Below are 21,337 nucleotides of genomic sequence, written 5' to 3'. Positions count from 1 at the left end.
GGGTGATAAGAGCTGAGAAAGCTGGATTCAAGGCCATTGTTCTGACTAATGCTCCTAGAATTGGTAAAAGAGAAGCAGATATAAAGAACAAATAACACTCTGGACCTTACCAAATAATAAAAGAAGTTTGTCAAATCATGTTTCAAATTTTTGTTCTGTGGAATGATATCTCCGCAACTGAAGAATTTTGGTGGTTTTTTTCCAACTGAAGTCCAACCTGTGAGTAGAGTTTTGAATTTAAAGTTTCATGTAAACTGAAAGATTACCAACTGAAGTCCAATACTGATTTTTTTCTTTATTTCTGAAACTGCAGGTTGTTCAGGTTGTTCGAGGGAGGATTCCGGTTTTGTTTGATGGAGGAGTAAGACGAGGAACAGATGTTTTCAAAGCTCTGGCACTCGGAGCAGAAGCTGTTCTTGTAAGCTTTTGAATGTTTGGGTTTGGGATACAATTTTTTCAAATTTTAATATTTTTTTAATTGTGAACTCCTAAACAAGAGACTACCATTGGAGACCCAAAATCAGAAGGTTTCTTAAGTAAAGTTTTTAATTGTCATGAATTACTAAAATAATGAATAAGAGAGCAAATTGGTATATGGGTTAATCATGCTCTAAGAATTATGGGATAATTATGGTTCGGCCTAAACTAAATATTTAGAAAGAAAAAAAAGAAATAGAGAACGAGAAAAGTATGTAGAGTCTAAAAATATATTATAGCATGTATAGTCTACAGTACGTAGAAGTTGCTATGAATTGCTTAGACTAGACAAGCACTAAATTGCTTCCAAAATTGCTATGTGGAAGTTGTGAATGTTACTACAAATAGAGTATCTGAGAAGATCGCTGTCAGTGTTACCAAAGATGGACGGTTTTAATCTTATATAGCTCGTGGAGGTCCAAGTTGGCTCAATGATACCATTCTTGAAGATGCTTCTAATTCTCCATCTACATATCCAAGATAAGACTGCAACTGTCTCTCTTAAGGAAGTAGGAAGCCATGGTTTCTACACATTTCACCTTTTATAGGGTATTTATCTTTCAAGCACCTATTGGTGTATGCTTTGATCTGTTTTCGTTTTCTGTATTTTCTTTCCTCCGACAATGTGTTTGGAGACCAAACATTTGAGGTTATTTCAAGGATAAAAAAAAAAGTCTACAGTACGTAAATCAAGTGTAGAACTATATAGGTACGATATCTATATCATGTAAATCAAATCTCAAAATGAGTGTTAAATGATTCTAAAACCAATACTTTAAACTTCAATAGTTTCCATTTTAATAAGAATCTTAATTTGAAATGAAGATTGTATATGATGAGTTAAGAGTCTTTCCGTTCAACATGAAAGGATCGAAGGCACTAATAAGGGCACTTTCCTAAATTTCACGTATACAAGGGATTTTGAAAAAAAAGAAAAAGAAATATGCATTGTTATTTTCTAATTAAATACAAAATATTAAATGTGAGTTATAAAACCCTAACTATATGTGCTCTAAGCCTCTACCACACGTATGTATACAAACAAAACAAATATTTTCATGTCACATAAAGCAAGTGCAAGCCGTAGCATTGCATTTTTCTTATTCCATTATAAAAATTCACACATATATGGTACAAAATCGAACTGACCCAGACGAAACATTATTAGCTGATGATGAAGATTGGTGTAACTGAACAACATAGAAACAAATAATACACACATGTATATAACTGACGTATACTTATCGAAACATTCAGACTTAGGTACTATTTTTAGTAAGGCCACTCGCCCACAAAATTACCTTGAGGATCATAGTCGCATCTCACTTTTGCACATCCCTTTCTCACCGAGTTTTTCCACACAATCTGAGTATAGTGACCACACTGTTTTCCCGAGGCACATGCGTTGGAACTATAATCGTAGTCAGCCTGCTCGTTCACCCACATGTTAACTGCTTCAAAGCCTGACATGTCACCAGACTCACCCACTCGAGTGTTCCAAGGCGCAGTCACCTCTACGCTGGTTTGCGTAGTCGCGAGCATATGCAGCCGCCCTCTAGTCGCACCTTAAAGGATCCACCCCAACCGCTGCTCGTGCTTGGTTGTGAGCTGCCTTGTGGGCTGTCTATAAGTCTTATCTCTTAAAGGAATAGGAAAGTGGTTGTGACTAGGTTTTGAGATGGGTTAAAGATAAAGATCGTTTAAATCACCAACTTTGAAAAAAAATGAATTTTTGCATATACCATTTAAAACCTCAACTTATCTTGACTTTCCATTTAAATCTCTAATATATTTTGACTAAGCTATTTTAAGAACCACACGGATTCAAACTCATGACCAGAGGTACAAATACAACAAAGCCAAACCACTAGGCTACTTAAGATTTTATTAAGTAGTGTAGATACTAATTTCTATTAAACTAAATAACGTCATTTTAATAATTTAGGAGGTGTTCTTCAACGGATTCGAACCCATGACCAACGCTACAATGGCATCAATGCTAAACCACTTGACTACTTACAATTTTATTAAAACTGTAAACCCCAATTGCTTTCTTTTCAGACCTAAATCCCTAACTCTGAGAAAGAGAATGTTATGTCTTGTATACAAAATTTCAGTTTAATCCAATAACTAGTAGTCTAATTAATACAACAATATAAATTGTAAGGTATAAACCCTAACTATATGCATACGTATAAATACGAAAAAAAAAAGAGATTCTCACATATCACACAAAGCAAGTGCAAGCCGTATAGCATTGCATTTTTCTTATTCCATTATAAAAATCCACACATATATATGGTACAAAATATGACTGAACCGGACAAGGCGATCATTATTAGGTGATGATGAAGATTGGTATAATTGAACAATATATATAGAAACATAAAGTCATGCATGTATAACATATATTTTTTGAAACATTCACACGTGGGTTCTCTTTTCAGTAAGGCCACTGGCCCACAAAATTACCTTGAGGATCATAGTTGCAAGTGATGAAGGTTTGACCATTGTCGCAGCTCACTTTTGCACATCCCAACCTCGCCGAGTTTTTCCACACAATCTGAGTATAGTGGCCGCACTGTTTTCCTGAGGCACATGTGTTGGAACCATAATCGTAGTCAGCCTGCTCGCTCACCCACATGTTAACTGCTTCAACACCTGACATGTCACCACTGCTCCAGGCGATGTTCTCTCCATAGGGCCCACTCGAGTGTTCCAAGGCGCAGTCACCTCTACGCTGGTTTGCGTAGTCGTGAGCATATGCAGCCACCGTCTCGTCCCACGCTAAAGGATCCACCCCAACCGCTGCTCGTGCTTGGTTATGAGCGTCCAAAAAATCTTGTGGGCTGTCTTGGGCTCTTAGGGGAACAATGAAAACAAGGAAAATGGTTGTGGCTAGGATTAGGTTTCGAGATGGGTTAAAGATTTTCATCTTGTCTCTTTTTGACGATTAGATTATATGAGTAATTAAGTTTTGTGGATTAGAAGTGAAGATTGAAGCGAAGTTTATAGTAGCTGGCATGGTTACTTGTTGAACGTTTTTTAGTTTTCCCAATTAATCACTTGTAATTTTTATATTGGTAACTGATTTACCACGAAATATAAATAATTTAAAAGCTATGAATTAGAAAAGTATGCGCCTTCGGTCTTATTATAGTTGGCCAATTGATTAAAAAAATATATGGCAGGAAGTTCAGATCTCCATAGAAAATTTAGCTAGTTAATTTCGAATTTAAACATGTGTTTATGATGCTTTGTATTTTCAGATGATTCGTTAAATTCTATATATCACTACTTATGCATGAAATTCGTTTATAATTTACTAATAATGTATATTCTTATATTTTTGGAGATTACTGTATCAGAAAAAAATATATTTTTGGAGATTCTGGTTCTATATACGTTATGAAAACTTTTTTTATGTTTACGATGTTGGCGAGTCAAATTAATAAAACTAGAAAATGACGCAAAAATATCGAGGGGAAACATGAAACGGTAGCATATTTTGATCATTCGACTTTTTATTAATACTTAGGAGAAATGAGGAAACTCTTAAAGCATATTTTGATCATTCGATTTTTTTTTATTAATACTTAGGAGAAATGAGGAAACTCTTAAATTAGATGTATAGTTGTTGGAGTATCACTTCTCTGACTTTGTTTCTTCCGATTTATGATGGCCAGAGACAATTTCTACAGCCATCACGAATAAATTTTATCTAATTTGTGAGGAAGGGTGTTCATTATCTCATATACCTGAAATCATTTGTCTGTATATATGTCTGAATATTTTGGCCATTATACATATAGATCTTAAGATACAAAGTAAGAGAAGTGAAACTCGAACAACTATGCATCTAATTTATAAGAGTTAGCTTACAAAAAAAAAAAAATTTATAAGAGTTTCTTCAGTCCTCCTAATTATTAATAAAAAAAAAATCGAATGATCAACAGATGCTACGTACCGTTCCATGTTTAACTCGATAATTTTACAACATTTTCTAGTTTGTTAATTTGTCTCGCCATTTACATCGTAAACACAAATAGCTATCATCTAGAACGTATATCACCAAAATCCCCAAAAACACAAGAATACATTATATGTATTGTTTAGAGTTAAGACTTGAATGTCCTACACTCCTACATAACAAGTGATATATAGTATTCAACGAACAATCTGGAAATGCAAAGCAACATCAACACATGTTTGAATTCAAATTTCACTAGCTATCATATGTTCTAGAATGATTTATGTCCAATTACTCTGAAGTTTCTAATATATATTCTTAATCAATTGCCAACTATAATAAACCGGGGGCGCATACTTTTCTTGTTACTAGTTTAATTGTAAATTATTTATATTTCGTGGTAAATCAGTTACCAATATAAATTACAAGTGATTAATTTGGAAATTAAAAACGTTCAACAAGTAACCATGCCAACTACTATATAACTTCTCTTCAATCTTCACTTCTAATCCACAAAACCTAATTACTCATCCAATCTAACCGTCAAAAAAAAAACAAGATGAAAATCTTTAACCCATCTCGAAACCTAGTCGTAGCCACAACCATTTTCCTTGTTTTCATTGTTCTCCTAAGAGCCCAAGACAACCCACAAGACTTTTTGGACGCTCACAACCAAGCACGAGCAGCAGTTGGGGTGGATCCTTTAGCGTGGGACGAGACGGTGGCTGCATATGCTCAGGACTACGCAAACCAGCGTAGAGGTGACTGCGCCTTGGAACACTCGAGTGGGCCCTATGGAGAGAACATCGCCTGGAGCAGTGGTGACATGTCAGGTGTTGAAGCAGTTAACATGTGGGTGAACGAGCAGGCTGACTACGATTATGGTTCCAACACATGTGCCTCAGGAAAACAGTGCGGCCACTATACTCAGATTGTGTGGAAAAACACGGTGAGGTTGGGATGTGCAAAAGTGAGCTGCGACAATGGTCAAACCTTCATCACTTGCAACTATGATCCTCAAGGTAATTTTGTGGGCCAGTGGCCTTACTGAAAAGAGAACCCACATGTGAATGTTTCAAAAAATATATGTTATACATGCATGACTTTATGTTTCTATATATATTGTTCAATTATACCAATCTTCATCATCAGCTAATAATGATTGGTTTGTCCGGTTAAGGCCTCTTTTGTACCATATATATGTGTGGATTTTTATAATGGAGTAAGAAAAATGCAATGCTACGGCTTGCACTTGCTTTGTGTGATATATGAGAATCTCTTTTTTTTTTCTTTTTTGTATTTATACGTATGCTTAGAGCAAATATAGTTAGGGTTTATACCTTACAATTTATATTGTTGTATTAAGTAGACTACTAGTTATTGGATTAAACTGAAATTTTGTTACAAGATATATCATTGTGTTAGACTGTTAGCTTTCACTTTAGTATAGTTTGAAGTCATCTTAATCAACGGTTACAAAGTTACGTCAATTCGTAAGAATCGGTTAAGAAAACCAGCCCAAACGAAGGAGGACACATCGGCGCTTCCCTCCGATTCATGACTGGTACCAATATCCCCTATATATTAATTGAGGAACATTTGAAAAGATATAATCTCAATTTTATATTAATTAAAAGAGGCTCCAATGCATAGGTGGCACTCAATTAGGTAGTCAATTACATTCAATTGAAAAATAAGTAGGTCCACATTCGATTTTTATATGTTGTTAGATACATACGTTGGTCAAACTATATGATATAATGATATGATATGATATTTTCTTTCCTTAAATAAAACCTACAGAATTACCATAAATGACTAATATATATATGACAATTAATGATTTTAATAATAAAGATTTGATAACAGTCTATATCTCCTCCATCATTTTTTGTTTAATTTTATATTATTAAAATAAATTAAACAATCAAATTAGCTATAAAAATAAAATTTAGATTTTTTCGTATATGTTATATTTTGAATTTTTAAAAACGACAATAAATGACTAAAACTATTAAAATTATCATGTTAAAAATTAATGATCAATGGTTTAACATTTTTATTATAAGAAGATACACATGATTTTAAAACCATAATGAGTAAAAAATATCATTTAATAATAAAATAAATATATATATATATAGATTAAACACTATATACCATAAGATTACATAAATATTTTAATATCAAAACTTTCAATGAATTTTCAAGAACATTTATAAATTATAAACTTATTAAAGATTTCAGATTGAAAATTTTGTTATCGATAATTTAAATATTTTGTTATAAAACGATATGAATGATCATAGAACCGTATGATTATAAATTCTTATTTAATAAATAAATATACAAAATATACTATTCTTAAAAAAAATAGGTTGCTCCATCTTAACTTATATTACACTTTTTATTAAACTAACTATCGAATTGATAAATAACGTACCAAAAAATGTTTTGCACTTTCCTTAAATAAAAGCTACGAAATTACCTAATATGATTAACGTATATGTGAAAATTAATTATTATGAATAATAAATATTTGATAACAATTTTTGTATCTTAGTTATTTTTTTCTAAATTTTATATTATTAAAATATATTTAAAAATCACACTAAATATATAATAAAAACATTTATATTTTTTCTTATATGTTATATTTTGAATTTTTCAAAACGTCTATAAATTATTAGAAATTTGAAGATTCCCACTCTGAAAATTTTGTGATCAATAGATTATTTTTTTGTCATAATAAGTTACAAATGATCATAAAATTGTATTAATATAAACTTTTATTTAATATTATAATAAGATACACATGATTTTAAAACCATATGAGTAAAAAAAATAATTTAATAATAAAACATATATATATAGATTATACTATATACCATAAGATTACATAAATATTTTAATATTAAAACTTTCAATGAATTTTCAAAAACATTTATAAATTATAAACTTATTAAAGATTTCACATTGAAAATTTTGTTATCGATGATTTAAATATTCAGTTATAAAATGATATGAATGATCATAGAACTGTATGATTATAAATTTTCATTTAATAAATGACTATATAAAATATACTATTCTTAGAAAAATAGGTTGGTCCATCTTAACTTACATTATATTTTTTATTAAACTAACTATCGAATTCATAAATAATCTACCAAATATTTTTTTGCACTTTCCTTAATTAGAAGCTACAAAATTACCTAATATGATTAACGTATATATGAAAATTAATTATTATGAATAATAAATATTTGATAACAATTTTTGTATCTTAGTTCTTTTTTTTAATTTTATATTATTGAAAGATATTAAAAATCACATTAAATATATAATAAAAACATTTATATTTTTTCTTATATGTTATATTTTGAATTTTTCAAAACGTCTATATATTATTAGAAATTCGAATATTCCCACTCTGAAAATTTTGTGATCAATAGATTATTTTTTTGTTATAATAAGTTACAAATGATCATAAAATATAACGCATATGAATTTTTATTTAATAAATATTCAAACTAAATAATATATATATATATATATATATATATATATATATAAATATAAATACTAATGATTTAAAGCAACAAGATTGGCTGATCAATTTAGTCGTCCAGTTGAAATCTTTCAAAAGTACGTGAAAGACTCAAGTCAAAGTAAATATGGATTTAGAATAGTAGTTATATTTTACTAACCGAAATACCGAAAAAAACCGAACCGAACTGAAACCAACCCGATATCCGGATTGAACACCCCTAATCCAAATGAAGCCAAACTATTGTTTCATTCTCCAAAATATAATAAAAATAATAACTTAATCCCGCGCAAGGCGCGGGTCTTATCCTAGTAAATCATTAATTTGTAACCAAAGGATTTACAGTGTGATTACTATTATTTACTAGGTCTGTTCCCCCGGGTTATTTTGTATGAAAATTTTAAAGGAGAATATCATAGTAGATCAATATATTTTTGTCTAAATTATGTTTAATGTTAAATTTTGGTCAGGGTTAAAGTACTCGTTGAATGTAAAAAAAAAGAGGAGAAGTATTATCGATGGCTATTGTTTCTTACTGATACAATGATTATATTAATTGACATTGGAAGCAATAATGTAAGTTTACAAACAATTGGCTGGTCTCGTTTGCAAACGCTAAAGTCTCAAAACAGAGGAGTAGAAATCATAAATAAGATGGTGGAATTTTTGACGAAGAGGGTGGTAGATATGATGGGATTTTCTTGAGTTGGAGAGCCTGAAATTTATTTTGAAATAAATCAGTGAACATAACTTTGCATTAGGAATCAATTTACTTAATTAATAGAGTAGGGAGACGTACTTGGAAGTAGTGAGGTATCCACCATACAGGAAGGAGTTTTAACTCTGATTAATTTCTGTTGATAGCTCGAATACTGAATAGCAGATACATGTGAATTATTAGATAGATAACCACTTTAGAAATCTTCAATGAGATTCTGAATTTTTTATTTTACTTATTCTCATGGGAACGAAGACGGTTGAAGATTAGACTATGTTCTTCACTTTTTGTTTGTGTGAGTCTTCGCCTTTGATGATTCTTAGTCCTGCTTTGCAAATTCTTAGGCTATTTGTTTTATTAAGAAATAACCTAATCCAAACCAATTCACGTTTAAATTTTAAAATATTTGAGTAACTTATAAATTGGGGTGACCAAAATTCATATTCTGGTAGTAACTGTATTTTTTATTTATTTATTTATAAATTTTAAATAAATAATTTTAATTTTAATCTAATAAAAATTGCATATAAAATTAAATTACAGTATTTTTGTTCTATAAAAATGTCTAATAATATCCTTAAAGTATTTTTAGAAATACGGAGATTCTTATTGTTATATGTTTATCAAGTAAAAATATTTGTAGATTGCTATTAAATAATGTATTTATATTTAATATGCAAAAGTTTATCATATATTAAAAGTTAATATTTAGTTAATTATTAAATATGTCATAATAAAATAAATTATTCTAATGGTTTTTGAATTGATTATATATCTATATATTATTTTCTGTTAAATTGTTAAGCTCGCAAGTACGGGAGAAACACTTATCATTTATAAAAATAAGAAGAAGTTCATATTTATAGTATATAGATAGATATTCTAAGTTTTCTAACCACGTTTATATTAAAAAGAGAATTATCTTATGTTTAGCAAACCATATACATGTTTTTTTTTCCTTATTAACAGTATCTCTTATATAAATTTAAATAATAATTTTATATGGGAATTCCAGTTTCTATTATATGTAGTTACTAAAAGGATACTGGCATACAGTTCTCTCTATAGTATACAAATTATTCCACGAAATAATTTATGATTTTTTAATATATGATTGCAAACATTTTTTAGTTTTATTAGATTTGTGGAGACCAGTGTCATCCCATCTATAATGCAGTTCTCAATTTTATAGTTACATGTATTTATAGTACAATATCGTTGAACTCCGTTTTATTAGTTTAGTAAAACCATATATGAGTTTTAAATTTTGAAAATATTTGCATCATTTATATGGTTTTAGTAGAACCGTCTAACAATACTCCCCAAAATCCCCAAAACTCTTTATTTTTATTTTTTTGTCATCAATATAAACAGACTCATACAGACTCTGTAAACCAAACTGGAGGATGTTGATCCATGTGAACGACGAAAGACGGCTGTTTCCTGGCACGACGTGCTAGGGTATCCGCCTTTGTATTTTGCGTTCTTGGTACATGGATAATCTCTGATCGTGAAAAACTTTCCTTCAGGACTTTAAAATCTTCTAAATAACTTGCAAAAGCTGGCCATTCTTCTGGTTCCGAAACCATCTTCACCAATTGAAAACAATCCGTTGCAAACGTAACCTGAAATTGACGTAAGTTCCTCATACATTCCATTGCCCAAAGTAGTGCTTCCATCTCCGCATGGAGAGGAGATAGACTAGCTCGAACATTTCTTGCCCCCATCAGCCCTTCAAAACCTGCTAAAGTACTGAACCATCCCTGTCCAGAGAAATCATCATTCTCTTTCCAGGATCCATCTGTGAAACACCATCTACCTTGGATTACCGGTAATGTCGGAATCTCTAAAACTCTTTATAGGTTTTTAAAAATGTAGAACACCTTAATTTGTCTTAAAAAAAACTGTTAAGTTGATCATCGTTGACCAATTTTTTGCTGGAAAAAAAAAATTGGGTGACAGCCATTTGTATTATAAGTGTTGTGTGGGTGGAATTAAGTATGGTTACTCATAATATATGAACTATTTTCAACTCCATTTATAAAAGACATTACTTCTACAGATGTAAATATTTTTGTAGCTGCAGTTTCCAAAGGGGGTGTAGGAGGTGGGTTCTCCATTTTTTCTGTATTTCAATCCTACAAAAAAACGATTGTCAATTTAATAGCTGGATTAAGTTTTGTATTTTGTTGGATTGTAAAAGAATTTTTAACACTTACGCAGGCTTTCGGTGTATTGCGTCGGCTTGAGTTTCGTAGACAGTTCCTATGGTGGTTTCAGTATTGATTTTGAATTGGGAATCTACTATTTGGGTTTTTTTTTTCGGTCGGTTTCTATGTAGAGAACGGATTGTAGAAGAAAAAGGGAAGGCTCTGTGATAATCTTACCTTAACGCTTGAGGGGAATATTTCCCATTTATTGACTTAGATACTTAGATATTTCCCATTTATTGAATTAAGTTAAAGTCATGCAAATATCGAAATCATGCAAACATTTCCCTTCTTTGCATGATTTATTGCCTTATATACTCTGACCATTTACTGAAAGTATCATGCATATTAAAATATTACTCTCTCTCGAAATCATGCATTGCCAATCACGTTAAAATATGAAAAGGATTACTTGTTGATCACAACTTTAATTTACACTATGCAGACTATAAGCCTTACCGTTCATATATGTTCCTCAAACCTATGTAATTGTAATCAGCATATATTTCTAAATAATTAACTAAGTAGAGTAATGCTAAAAGCAGAGTAATACTGCATAACACATGTTTAGTAACTCATAATCATTGAAAGCAGTAACATGTTGGAAAGAAATAAAGCTCTGAAAAGTCAAACTGAAAGGAAAGATAGAGTGAGTAATGAAACTAAAAAACAAACACTTAAACAGCAACGAACCATGCAAGTCTTAGTAACGTACGGAAGATCTAGTTCCCACACTTATAGCGTTTCGCTTTCTCTGTGTCATCAATGTCACAAGTCCTCTTACTCCCCTCTGCAGAATCCAGAGTTTTTGAATGTTTCCTCCGAAGTTGCAGTAGTGTGGTTTCCTTCCAAGGATTTTGTTGCTGGTGGGATGTCTAGAGGGAGGTTCTTGGTCACAGTAAGAGACCGGGTCTTGCCTGATAAGTTGAGCTCTGTCACTTTGACACAAAACTTATGTCTTTGGCCGATGGTGCTGATCAAATCTTCCGGGACAGGCGCCTCATGGTTACCTTCTTGGTCTGCGTTACTCTGAAATTCAAATACAACAGTGTCATGCCAATACGTTACAGAACAATGTCGTATGAAAATTTACCTCAAAATAGTTTCTAACTAACTCTGATGCGGGCTTCCCAGTTAACTCACTCCCAGCATCAACCAAGTAGTACAAAAAAGCTTGCTCACTGTTGTCATAAACAGATATCTTTGAACGGTACCTGGTATGAATGAATTAGAAGCTAATACCGATAAAGCATAATTGAATATTCAGTCGAGAGTTCTTACTGCACAACTCCAGACACGTTGACCTTCCCACACTTGCTGTTTGTACAAATCATAGAAGTTGGGCCTTTGGTAACTTTTAGTATGGCACCCACTGCATGCAATGTAGTACCAAGCAGAGCCATGCACGACGTCATCGATTGTAGCCGTGCACTCAAAGAAGGCATCCTGCAAGAGTGTATATGCATATAAGCTTCTCTCAGCAATTAGAGATATATAGATTGAGTTTTTAGTGATATATAGATTGAGTTTTACCTTAGCATGTTCCTGCTTGATGTAGGAAAATATTTTCCCTATAGTCATTGTCTTACGTTTAGTTACCACTTATGCATTAACCTGCTCATCAATAGCTGGATTAGAGCCCAACCTGAGACAGAGTAGAAATCATTGATTCAATTAGTCACTGCAATGGGTAACACGGGCACTTCATTTAGTCAAAGAGCAAATGCAAAACAGAAGAATATTTACCGAAGTAATCTATTGTAGGTTGGACATCGTAGTCATAAACACACGCGAGGAGGACATTGAAGTCAGGGCAAGAGTACCTATTGTACCAAAAAAAAACCACATGCTGCAGTAGTATCTAACTGCAAGAAACATATATTAAAGATACAAAATCTTAACCTCCGAGAGTCTTTGCATTAACGGTCGTGACCAGTAACACGGTGGGTGTTTTTCCATACGACTTAAACTTTATGCAGAAGTCTCTTGCAGCCTGGTCCCAAAGATATAACTTCATAACAGGTCCATTGAAAAAACGATCATGAATGGTTAAGAAGAGTAAAGAGAAGTTGTGTTTAAGAAATAATGAAAACCTACTCATGTGATTGGACATGAACCAGAACACGCCTCGCCTTTGCTATCTCCACTTCGTCAAGAACGGGGGTCTCAATGATACTCTGACCATTAACCAACTTCATGTGGCCAACAACATCTATTACAATGTCCATGAAGAGAGTTATATGGTTAATAAAAATTCATGGAATGTAACATGTAACTTAACAAACCGAATCTGCAATAATATTTACAATTCACTTCAGAGGATGTTCAAAACAAACAAAAAACTCTAAAAACTCATACTAAATACATAACCCAAATAAATAGTTTAACGTACTAAACAGATCAATAAAATCTAAGAGCCAAGGGTAGTAAGTTCTGATACCTAACGCTACAAACCGAACAAATGAATTTCATTCATCAAAATTTTATTCTTTCAAGACTGACTTGACTTTAGAGAATGACTAAGACCTCTACATAAAAATGTGATTCTTTCAAGACCCACTTCAGAGAACGACTAAGCAAAACCAAAAACTCTTAAAACGTTAACTTCATTCATTAGGAAATGCTAAATACTACATCTAATCATCATGCACCGCAACTAAGAAAACATGTGGCGAGTTACAGAGATTACCGTAGAGGTCGCCTTTGAGATCACACTTAGCTTGAAACTCTTCATACGAATGAAACCGGAAACTGTCTTCATCAAAAGGAGTGTGACAGCCTTGAAGAACGGACAGTTCCGAGTTCCATGAGAATGACACGGTCGCGGTACGATCAGAAACCCGGAACACCGATTTGTTTCTGGATCCATAAAAGTTGTTGAGTTTGTAAACAGATCCTCGCTTCATCTCAGGCAAATACTATTCAATACGTCCTGGGGAGATGAATCCTTAAATAACGGTTCCCTGCGAAGAATAACATAAACACAACATAAATAATTAGGCAAGGAACGTCTTCAAGTAAATAATCGGGAAGATCACTGTACCTGTTCGTCGATGAGCAGCATCTCGAGGCCAATAAGCGTGTTCTTCACTGGGTTCCAAGCCTCCCAGAAATGGATGAGCCGAAACCGCAACTGAGATTTGTGGTGAACCAGTGAGACATCTTTGAAGAACATGACTTTGTCGTCGTAATCGGAGGAGACAATTGATTTCCCAATTGGTTTCATCGCCATGGATCGAGATTTAAGCGTTTTTAGGGTTTTGATTTGTAAACAGGAAAGATAGCAGTATATAAAGAAGGAGGAATAAAAGGGAGCTGAAACGAAGCCATAAAGAAGAAATTGATTGTCGAGTACTGATGGATCGATCAAAAGTGACTCGAATTGGTTTCACAGGGAGAAGACGAAGTGGTAGAGGAGAAGAGAGAAGACGAAGTGGCAGTGGAGAAGAACCTCAGCATCTCTGCGTTGTAGATTTAGGTTTGGGTCTTAGTTTTAGGTTTCTAGGTTAAGTGAAAAGAAAGCCCAAATACAAACAAATAAAGCCCAAACGTAAACTTTAAGCCCAAAAAAACGAAATGTTGTGATTGGTTGATTATAATTGCTGATGTGGATAGCCTAATTGCTCAGTATATATGCCTTTTAGTATTGTGATACAAACAAATAAAGCCCAAACGTAAATTTTAAGCGAAAAAAAAATGAAATGTTGTGATTGGTTGATTATAATTGCTGATGTAGATAGCCTAATTGCTCAGTATATGTGCCTTTTAGTATTGTGTTTTTTGTAAGAGTATTGAGAAAGGTTTATGTCTTTAGACCATCATTAACCCTAGTTTTTTAAGTGGGATTTTTAGCTTCGGCTAAGAAACAGTTCATAGCTTTTCTTAGATTTTAACTAAGAAAAGTTAAGAACAATCTCTTAAATAAGAGATAAAAGAGCCGTATCTTAGCTGAAAAGTGTAAAAAAAAAATGTTAAATCATAAGTTAAGAATACCGGCTAAGAGACCGGGGTTAATCATGAAGTCTCCTTGTTTGGGGTTAAATCTTTTTGTCGATTCCTTGTAATATATAAAGAGTTATTGGGTTAATGGTAATCTCATACATAAGTCTTAAAATCTATAGAAATTTCTGAAACGGTTCTACACAACTTTCATTTTCGTCCACAATTAACATTTTTTTTTGCTTAATATGTGTGAAAGTTATAGTTCAAATTAGATGAACATATAGACTTTTTTATAAAAGCAACCGCAAATATAAATCTATAATATAATAAGTCAGTTGAAGTTTTTCTGAAGTGACACGTCAGCAGGTCCGTGGGCCTTACCGCTATTAATTTTTTTTTTTATGTGTTCTGTTATGGACTTCGAGTTTGTGTTGTGTTATGGGCTTCGAATTTTCTTTCCACTTTCCTGAGAGGATCCACGTGTATGCATTTTTGGAGACCCCATATATATATTTTTTTAAACGAGTGAACTTCTACATTAGATCTCTGTTCTATTTTTAATTGGGCCTCGCCATATTTAGCATGTCAGCAATTTTTTTAATGTAAATGGGTCAACGAAATTATTATCTATTGATAAAACTTAAAAAGGCCCATATAAACAATGTCGTTCAGTTTCTTATGATGAAATTCCATCTCACTTTTCCTCCCTCCTCAATCCCATCACCTTCTCTAATCAGTTGTTAATGAAAGTCCAACAATCCAAATCTCATCTACCGTGTCACATATCAAAATATTCAATCCACATATTCAATTCTATTAATTACTAAGTTTACTAATCAGTTCCACTCAAATCGTTTCAGAAACTGCAGTCTAATCATATATATAAGTACCATCATACCACAAATAGTGTAGGAAAAAGAAGTCGATCGAGTATCTCCCCTGAAAAAGTGTCGTCAACTGATTGATAAGCAAGGTTCTTCAGGAGGTAATCATCACACATGTTTCCTCTTTGTATTAATGAGTACATGCTTCTGTTACCTGAGTGACTTCCATGTTTATTTTTTAAACTTGGCTGTTGATAAGTTTGGTAGTTCTTAATCTCCTTTTTTCAGGTCAGGAACCTCCACTGGCTAAGTCATCCAAAAGTACTTCAATTTTGCATGCGAACTACTTAATTAGCGATTATCTAAAAAATTATTTGGCTCTTTTAATATATAATTTGGTTCTGAGTATAGTCTTCTTTTGGTCTCAGGTACAAAATTTCTTGTCACATGCCTTCAGTTTTTGGAATATTCCATTTGTGGTGATCATTACAGCATGTATTGATTATCACTTCCTAACTGATGGCAGGTAAAATTCATTTATTGTACATGATTGTAAGCTGGCACAAGGTTCAGTCAATGGTCTTGCCTATGAAGTTGTCATACTGATACTGATAGGTTCCTCAGTCACTTGGTTGAGAAAGAAGTTCAGAAGACAGATGGGAAAGGTTCTAAAAGCGGAAGAGGTTCAAATTGCCTGAGACTCTGAAGGGGACAGAGGCTTTCAGTGGCAGATTAAAATATTAAAGGAGAGCAGAGACTCTGAAGAGGGCAGAGGCTTTGCGTAAGTCATCAGCAACAATAAATAACGTAGAATGATGTTGTAAGTGTGAGACGCCATGAGATGGTGATTGAATCTTCAGACACGGATCGCCATGAGATCATGATCTGATATTCACTTATTCAGCTTTTCCTTTTATCCTTTTCGTTTGTAAACGTTATCGCTGTTTGGATCTTTCTATTTCATGAATCAAAGTGGGATTGAGTTTATCATAAGGATCGGTGCTCATATACAAACAGTAATCAGAGATAAGAGAGGGTTCGTGGCTCTGAACTTACATACTCTTGCTTCAGTATCCTAGCAATTATGTACTAGATTCAAAACAACAGAAGCTAATAAGTTTTAAATGAAAAGAATTTGTTATATTTTTCATATAAACAAATGTTTGAAACATTATTATTTCAGTATTTCAGGAACACCTCTCGAAGCTAAACCTTTGGATCATTCCGTACACTGTCTCCAAAGTGCAATAGATGCGCCAGAGCAGTGTTATGTAGCTAGAGGACCACCGTTTTGGCTCAACCAATGGCTCCATGAAGAGACACCTATCTTGCGTGACTGAATACTTGCCATTTCCTTGATCCTTATGAGTACCTGCAGTGCTCTTTACTTGGAGGACCTGCACCTACATCTCTTCCTACTTAAGCATGGGATCTTATGATCTTTTTCTTTTCATTTAAGCTTTAGTTTGGTCTCGATGGGGTCCTTCCTTTTATATCTTTGCGGTCTTGCTTTAGAGACCATTACTTTGGAAGTTCCTACTATTTTGAATACAAATCACACCGAGATTAAAAAATAATATATATATATATATATATATATATATATATATACTTTCTCACTTCCTACAGAAGATTTACTATTCTAGGGATCACATGCGGCCATAATTTCAATTTTTTGCATTGATCAATAGTTTCGTACAAATATAAGTTATCCAATATCATTTCAATACTTATACTCTTGGGGACAGGTGCAAGGATGTTTGTTTTGTGGAGAGCCAAACGAGACTAGGGACCATCTGTTCTTCGCCTGTCCTTACACCTATACGTTTTGGATTGAAGTGGTGGGTACGTTGTTGGGGAGACCTCCTGACCCTGACTGGGGAAGCACGCTCGAACACTTAACAACCCATAGTTTCGGCTATCTTGGCTACATTCTACTGAGGTTAGTGTTTCAAGCTACAATATATATGGTCTGGAGGGAAAGAAATGATAGAAGGCATCTCAAGAAACCTAGACAGCATCACCAACTGGCAAAGATCATTGATAAAACTGTTCGTAATCGGCTTTTAGCTACCAGATATTGGGAGAAGCAACGGTTGAGAGATCTTATGCAAGAGTGGTACAAAACACATACATAGGGCTTAAGATTCTTGTTCATCTTTTTAAATCGTTAGTCATTTGTACATAACTATTCTTTTTCACTGATGATCAATAAATTTAAAATTTCATCAAAAAAAAATATCATTTCAATACTACTTAAAACTTTAGTTATAAATTATAATCATCAGACAAAATAAAAACATAACATTTTTTCACTAATAAAAATTTATCCCTAACCATTCCGTTCTACCATGAATCTCATATACATTTCAATTACAACAATATATATATAAAATAATTTCAGAATGAAAGTTACACTAATAAACACATATCTTTTTGTCTTATCTCCATTAAATTATTTTTTTATATAATTTACAAAAAATATTAAACTCATATTTTATATAACTACCAACTAACTCATTTCACATTAACCAACCCCAAAAAACTTCAACTTTTGAACATGAAAACGTTAATAATACTAATGATCGATAAAATCATTACAAAGATAAGATATGAAAATATCAACATATATGATTTTGATGATTATCCTTATATCAATTTAATTAAGAAGTATAATTAATTTTCAATGTTTCATTCATCACCATTATAGTTAGACAACAAAAAATATTAGAAAACAGATGACAAAATCCAGTACACAAAAATTACACAACGCATTAAGAACATCTTCAGCTTCGCGCTTTTGCGGGGGCTATACCCCTAGTACAGATAAACATTCGAGACTTGGTATCTCATGTTTTCTAGACAGCATTAGTTCTAGTAGTTGTAAATGCTACATCAATATTCATTGTCTGTGTCTTATGAAATTTTGACGAGGTCTATTTAATTGAAAAGGCAGAAAGAAGGTCATAGACTCACGTGACCGTGCATGTCCGCATGCAATGTATTTCTTTGTAATTGTACGTATAAAACAACTATATATAAATGTATTATTCCATTACAAAATATATATTATACAAACCATAAACACCCGAACGTTAAGTAATCACCATATTCTGGTAGATGATAATCATTATTTGAAAGATAAAAACACACACAAGTACGTCCTTTATGGACATGTTTTATTCATCTGCGTACATATATTCTTAGAAAGGCCTACGGCCCCCGATATTACCAGGAGGATCATAGCAGCAAATGATGAAAGTCCCACCATTGTCACACCTGGCTTTGGCACATCCAACCCGCACCGAGTTTCTCCACACAACTTGCTTATAGTGATCACATGCTTTTCCGGAACGACAAGTGTTCGAATTGTAGAAGTAGTCGTTCTTCTCGTTGACCCACATCCTCACTGCGTCAGCTCCGGAAAGATTACCACTGCTTCGTGCCAAGTTTTCGCCGTAACGCCCGCCTGATTTAGTGAGACGACAGTCTCGTCGCCTTTGCTGAGCATATCGTCGGGCGTAGTCCGCCACATCAGCATGCCATCTTATCGGACCCACACCAACATCACGGCGAGCACGATTGTGCACATCAAGGTAATCTTGTTGACTGTCTTGGGCTTTCAGAGGAACTGCAAAAGCTAAAACAAGTGCTATTGTCACGAATACTAAGGTTTGAGAAGAGATCTTCATATTCTTTTTTTTTCTTGGTTGGATATGATTTTGTAGGTTCCAAACGAGGATATATATAGTACACTTTACTGTTTACATTGGAGTTATTTTATGGGCAAGTGTTAACACTTGGAAAATAGTTTTTGGCAAACGAATACACACTTGTTTGTAGTAATTTTATTTTAATCTGTTTTACAAAGTCAATTTGGCGAAAGGGTCAGAACATAGAGCCGTAAATTAACAAAAATGTCCATTTGTAAGTAAATTTAAGACTATTGATTTGGCTGCACAATTTTAGAAGTATTAAAAATGCAAGACAATTTCTTCAAATCTTTCCATATAATTTTGAATGTTTTAAAAATACTATTATCTAGTAGAAACTTCGAAACACATGATATAAAAATCATTATAATACTTTACGTTCCTTGATGTATATTTTATACTCTAGATAACTTCTATGTTTTATGCTTGTTAATTACTATGACTTTTACCAGGTCTGGTGAATGGATGGAGATGATGTTAATCCCCTATATATTAAAAAAAAAATTATAACATTTGAGATAGCCATGTGTCATCACCACAATGAGTCTTAAAGTCCTTAGAGATATTGGTTCATCTAAATATATAATAAGCTTTTTATTAAACTAACCATAAATTCATTATTATTGTCTTTCCTTATTTCCTTAAATAAAAATTACAGAATTACCTAATGTAGCTAAAGCATATCTATGAAAATTAATGATTTTGAATAATAAATATTTGATAAAAGTTAGTGTATTCTCTATCATATTTGTTTAATTTTAAATTAATAAAATAAATTAAACAACTACATTAACCATATAATAAAATTTAGATTTTTCTGTATATGTTATATTTTGATTTTTTTAAATGACTACAAATTACTAAAACTGTTAAATGTTTCACATTCAATATTTTGTGATTCTTAGTTAAAATGTTTTTGTTATGATAAGATACAAATTATTACAAAATCATATAAGTAAACAGTCTCATTTAATTAATATTAAGCTAATATATATATATATATCATTTAAATTAAAATATATACCATATAAAATACATAAATATTTTAATTTTAAAATTTTCTTTAAACAAAAGATATTTTGGTAAAAGCTTTGAACAAATATTGACAACTTAATATTTAAATTTTAAACTTAGCCTTAATGTTTTAAAAAAATATAAATTACTAAAACTATTAATCTCACAATGAAAATTTTGTTATCAATGATTTAAAGTTTTTATTATAAAAATATACAAATGATCAAAAAATTATATGAGTAGAAAATATCATTTAATATAGGGATTTTTGCAAAATTGACCTATAACTTAAAGTCAAACACAAAACTAACCTCCTTTTTTTTGAAAATTGGTTTTGCCCTATTCACCCCACAAGTTCATATAATTTACGAAAATGCCATCCATTTTTTTTTAATTTTTTTTTTCGAAAATGACATTTTTACTCTCTCACCCTCATCATCTTCAAGTAATTACAAGATTGCCATTGTCATCAATACCACAACCACCATGAACAACCAATTTGAAGCTCTTAATGCTCCTAAAATCGATTTACCCTTCTTCTTTTTCCATTCTTGTGACCTAAACACAACATATCTCTCACTTTCTCTCCACAATGAGCTAAAAAAACTCAAGATTTTGATTCTAAAATTTTCATGGTTCATAGAGTCATAGAAGCTAACGATTATGGGTGGGTGACTTCCGTTTGTGATTCTGTGTGCTTGGAGAAGCCTTATGTATGCTAAGGAACTTATCTCACTAATTTAAGGTATGACATCGAGTTTTTTTCCAGATCTGTTCGTCAGACGACTTACTTGGGAAGTCGTCTGGCTGTAGACGACTTACCTTTCAGTCGTCTGGCTGTAGACGACTTACCTGGAAGTCGTCTGGTCAACGCAAAGGTTATTTTTGCAATTGACTTTGAAATCTGTAACCTGAGACG

At 32.5% G+C, this 21,337-nt stretch overlaps 3 protein-coding genes across 7 annotated transcripts; 1 reads left to right on the top strand and 2 right to left on the bottom strand.

Moving 5' to 3' along the window:
• Positions 1-165: 165 nt before the first annotated feature.
• Positions 166-3,462, bottom strand: LOC103862261 (pathogenesis-related protein 1). The gene has a single exon (XM_033287263.1). The coding sequence runs from the start codon at positions 3,410-3,412 to the stop codon at positions 2,921-2,923; it is 492 nt and encodes a 163-aa protein (XP_033143154.1). The 5' UTR covers positions 3,413-3,462; the 3' UTR covers positions 166-2,920.
• A 1,515-nt stretch (positions 3,463-4,977) lies between these two features.
• Positions 4,978-6,171, top strand: LOC103862260 (pathogenesis-related protein 1-like). The gene has a single exon (XM_009139963.2). The coding sequence runs from the start codon at positions 5,007-5,009 to the stop codon at positions 5,496-5,498; it is 492 nt and encodes a 163-aa protein (XP_009138211.2). The 5' UTR covers positions 4,978-5,006; the 3' UTR covers positions 5,499-6,171.
• Positions 6,172-9,806: 3,635 nt separating this feature from the next.
• Positions 9,807-20,505, bottom strand: LOC103862259 (pathogenesis-related protein 1). Of its 5 annotated transcripts, XM_033288517.1 has the most exons (3): positions 12,459-20,505; positions 12,207-12,371; positions 10,054-12,139 (listed from the first exon to the last, which is right to left on the bottom strand). In XM_033288517.1, exon 1 carries the CDS (start codon positions 19,381-19,383, stop codon positions 18,895-18,897), a length of 489 nt encoding a protein of 162 aa, XP_033144408.1. In that variant the 5' UTR covers positions 19,384-20,505; the 3' UTR covers positions 10,054-12,139; positions 12,207-12,371; positions 12,459-18,894. The 5 variants fall into 5 exon arrangements, with proteins under 5 accessions (XP_033144404.1, XP_033144408.1, XP_033144407.1 ...); XM_033288513.1 differs by adding an exon at positions 9,807-10,052 and having other exon boundaries at positions 10,545-20,505; XM_033288516.1 differs by having other exon boundaries at positions 12,207-20,505.
• Positions 20,506-21,337: the final 832 nt, after the last annotated feature.

This window comes from Brassica rapa, chromosome A03, assembly GCF_000309985.2.
Source record: "Brassica rapa cultivar Chiifu-401-42 chromosome A03, CAAS_Brap_v3.01, whole genome shotgun sequence".
In the NCBI taxonomy this organism is placed as follows: Eukaryota; Viridiplantae; Streptophyta; class Magnoliopsida; order Brassicales; family Brassicaceae; genus Brassica; species Brassica rapa.
Note: the sequence above shows the minus strand (reverse complement) of the source record. Positions and strands in the feature narration are given on the sequence as shown.